The 3843-nt window shown below is 33.1% G+C and overlaps 1 protein-coding gene across 1 annotated transcript; it reads right to left on the bottom strand.

Annotated features, from left to right (window-relative positions):
- Positions 1-290: 290 nt before the first annotated feature.
- Positions 291-2411, bottom strand: LOC103494977 (multiple organellar RNA editing factor 9, chloroplastic). The gene is made up of 4 exons (XM_008456389.3): positions 1953-2411; positions 1027-1124; positions 884-949; positions 291-751 (listed from the first exon to the last, which is right to left on the bottom strand). Exons 1-4 carry the CDS (start codon positions 2303-2305, stop codon positions 576-578), a joined length of 693 nt encoding a protein of 230 aa, XP_008454611.1. The 5' UTR covers positions 2306-2411; the 3' UTR covers positions 291-575.
- Between the last annotated feature and the right edge of the window lie 1432 nt (positions 2412-3843).

The following is a 3843-nucleotide window of genomic DNA, read 5'->3' on the forward strand; positions in this document are numbered from 1 at the left end:
TTTGAACTTAACTCGAATTAAATAATTGTGAAGAGAAGATACGTTGGGAATGGAAACTCCTGTCTTTGTTTACTCAAACAAACTTAACATTATAATGCATAAAAAGAAGTATGAAATTTGTTCACTTCAAAATCTAGACCTGGAAATGCAGCAAATTAATTCCAAAACATCATGCCTTGGTTTGCTAAAAAACCAAGATTTATAAACATTCTTGGAAAAAGAGTCGTGTTTTAAGAGCCAATTAACCAACCAAAAACTACTCTAAACTCTTCTACAATGAAGGTATGTGGTTTAAGAAACAACTGTTCTAAGCCATATGTTCTCCAATTATATGTGCTACTAGGTCACATCACAGTACACGTTTTCTTTTTCAGGAAGAACATGAACTACAGCACATCATGTACAAAATTTCAAAATGGAGTACCCCTTCATTCTGCATCTATCTTTCTAAGTAGTTCTAGTTCAAAGCACAATCTAAAGTCATAAACTAATGGATTGCAAAGGGAAATGAACAAAAACATTCTATTTTCCAATGCAAGCACTGCAAATAATAGAAGGAAAATCATTGACCTACCTTATCCTGAATTTGATTCTGTTCTAGTTGGTTGTGGTCTCGGCTTTCGTTGTTCGGGAGGAGGGCCATCCCTTTTTCTTTCATACCTCCTACTTTCATATTTTGTTTCCCTTCGTTTCTTTGGTTCATAAACTGGATATTTGGATGGAATTATCTCTCCATTTATATACTTGTCACCTAAAAGTTAACAACAAAAAAACTAGTGAAAAGAAGCTCCTAATCCTACTGTGATATTTCCAAACAGGAAATACAATATTCATCATGAAACGGACGATGATATAAGATAAAGAGGAAGGATAGAAACCCAACCTCCATAATCTTTGTTCTTGACATCTATATAAGAATCTGGCAACACCCAAAGAACTCCGGGTAATCCTGCAATGGAAAGGCTCATCTCTCAACTCAACTCTCAGAACAGGACTTACGATAAAAATTCAGAAACTAAGACTTACCCTTGAATTTCTCGGATGTTTCTTCGGACACTGTGCATTGGAATCCAGTGTAGGTGGTGGTGCTGAAAGCATACATGTTTTTCTTGGCTTCTTCCATGCTGTTAGCAAGGAAATTTTCACATAAGACTGATGAAAGTTGAAAATATCCTTGAACAACCATTTGTTAAAATCCCGGAATGTTCATATCCCCAAGTTTTCAGTCTTCAGATTAATCTGACACTGATAAACTAGGTTGTCTATGAACTTTTGAATTAGATAGATAACATGTCCTAAACTTAGAATAATTGGTTAGTTACAAGTTTAGTCATGAACTTTGAGATTTGAATCTTTTCAATTTTGTGCCGAATTGGTTTTTGGAGATTTGTAAATTTCAAGAAATTAAAAACCTCAAAACGATCACTCGACATTTAATTTGGCGATAACCTTGGATAATATTGAGCGTAGGTTCAAAACACATTTGGTGATTTATCTCACACATAGTTATGCGAACAAGTACATCGATGGTTCCATGCCAACCCTATTGTTACTAAATTCTAAAAAAACAAAGAAAAAATAATCCAATCATTTCTCTTATTATAGGTGCTATCCCGAAAGTAAAGAAGTAAAGAAGGGTCCAGGGAAAAAATAAATGGATAGCACGAAAATCACTCAGATAGTTGATTGTACTTATTTCACTTCAAAAATGGAACTCCCACCTGTTACCTAATGCTTATTTAGTCACAACTCAAGAAGCTTTCATTCCATATAACATATCAATTTCTCAATACCACATACATTTCTATGCTTCCTTTTTCAGCCGAGAGAAACAATTACATGGGCAGAGATTCTTAAATCCGTTAGTGAAATGGAAGTTTCAAGTCTCATACAGATATTTGAAATGAAAAAAACATATACGTATAAGAGAGATTGTGTGTGAGAGAGAGAACCTTCCCAATACAGTAGCAAGAGTGTTGAGGTAGGTATCAATCATCTGTTCCCTGGTTGGAGCAGGATCTTTGGGGAACTCCATGACAATAAGCCAATGATTATAATCACAACCGGGCAACATAATCGTCTCCCTCTGCTCATTGCTACTGCTCCTCTTCGACGAGTAATCGCTATCCAAAGCAGCTCGAACCAAAACCCGCGATTGAGAGCCGGAATGAAGACGAGCAGTTGAAATCTGACTCACTGAGTTGAGGTGAAGGAAGTGACCGAGTTGAACGCGTTGCAAGAGCGAAGGCTTTTGAAGTGGAATTAGGGATTGAGGAGAAAAGGAGAGATTGGTAGCCATTAGCATTACAGAAAGAGACGAAAGACTTCGACGAAGAAGAAGATAGCCAAGCAAAAAAAAGAACTTCGACGAAGAAGATGAGATGAGGTTTTTTTTTAATCATTTTGAAGGGAATTGAGCTTCTACGTTTTGGGAGAGAAGATATTTTTGAAAACCGTTGGGCCGCGATGGTCTAGGCCTAAATCGAAACCGGAATTTCGGCCCATTATCTGACATATCTGGTCCATTTTTAGTTAACGGACCAAAGTTCGAATTCAAGCCACAATGTGCATTTTTAATGGGCTCGTACAGCAGTCAACTGCATAATACACTTTGATTAAAGGGAATTTACAGCGTACAGCAACAAATTTACATCCAAAACGAAAATATAGCAACAAAATAAAGGGATAATAAGAGATAATATCAATATTTTCACCGGTCATTTTGAAAAATAGAAAAACCATTTTTTTTTATTTTTAGAAAAGTACACGTGTGGCACGTGTGCTATTTTATAAAATACCAAAATACTCGTATTCGTAGACTGTATCGATTTTAATATGTGCACTCTTATAAGAAGTCTAATTTCGACATGTTAGAGATATAACAATGCATGTTGTAACCTCTTCTTAATATCTTGAGACTTAACTTAAACTTTATTCAATTTTTTTAATTTCAAAATAATCATATTATTATTATTATTTATTGGCTGAATGTCAACCTTGTTTTATTTCAAAATATTTTTAATTGGCTGATTTTTGTTTTTATTTCAAAATATTTTAGTAAGATATTATTTCCAATCGTAATCTTTTCCATATAACTTGGAATTTAACCGTTGTTTTGAATATGTAAATCAATTTAAGTAGCAGTTTTCAATTTTTGAATACTAACTACAATTTCTAAAAGTTGTTTTTAGGTTTAAAATACCACAATATGTTAATTATCATATATGACATTTAGTTACATTAACAAGTTTGAATTGTTTCAGATTTTTTACTCTTCTTTTCTATTACCCTTGAAGCTCTCAATTGATCAATGCCTTCTTGTATTCATTTTTGTCTTCTTGTATTTCATCTCTTTTAATTATGCAAAGAATAAAGTGTTTTTAAATGAATTTAGATATTTTGTATTTTATCCCAACAAAATAGCTATTTTGTTTTTAATAAAAAAACCCAAGAATTCCATATATATTATTAAATAAATAGTCACATATTATCAAATATAAATTATATATTTTCTTTAAGAGGATGCAAATGATAAAGATAATCAAATCTTATGTCCTTTTTAGATAAAAATTGTTGAGAAGGAATTTTATACCTCTATAGTTCTTCAGATATTATATGTTGAACTGAGAGCTGACGTCTAAACTCTAAAGATGGAATTTTGGTAATTTTGGTTCGAAGATGCAAGGTTACAGATGAGTTTTAGTGGCTTGAAGATAAAATTTCTGTTTGAAAATGGGACGTTAGAGTTTGTAGATTGTCAGCTCGAAGATGAAGGGAACTTATTTTTATGTTATTAAGATGGAATCATATTGCGTTTGTGAAGAACTATATACTGAGCATGTG

Source organism: Cucumis melo, chromosome 4 (assembly GCF_025177605.1).
Source record: "Cucumis melo cultivar AY chromosome 4, USDA_Cmelo_AY_1.0, whole genome shotgun sequence".
In the NCBI taxonomy this organism is placed as follows: Eukaryota; Viridiplantae; Streptophyta; class Magnoliopsida; order Cucurbitales; family Cucurbitaceae; genus Cucumis; species Cucumis melo.

What these genes read in the sequence shown, in the direction of transcription:
- LOC103494977 (XM_008456389.3), bottom strand. Translation starts at nt 2,305, where the DNA reads ATGCTAATGGCTACCAATCTCTCCTTTTCTCCTCAATCCCTAATTCCA. An exon ending in CTTGCTACTGTATTGGGAAG is followed by an intron (nt 1,125 to 1,952) that starts GTTCTCTCTCTC and finishes CCTTGCTAACAG; the next exon opens with CATGGAAGAAGCCAAGAAAA. An exon ending in CAAGAACAAAGATTATGGAG is followed by an intron (nt 752 to 883) that starts GTTGGGTTTCTA and finishes GTTAACTTTTAG; the next exon opens with GTGACAAGTATATAAATGGA.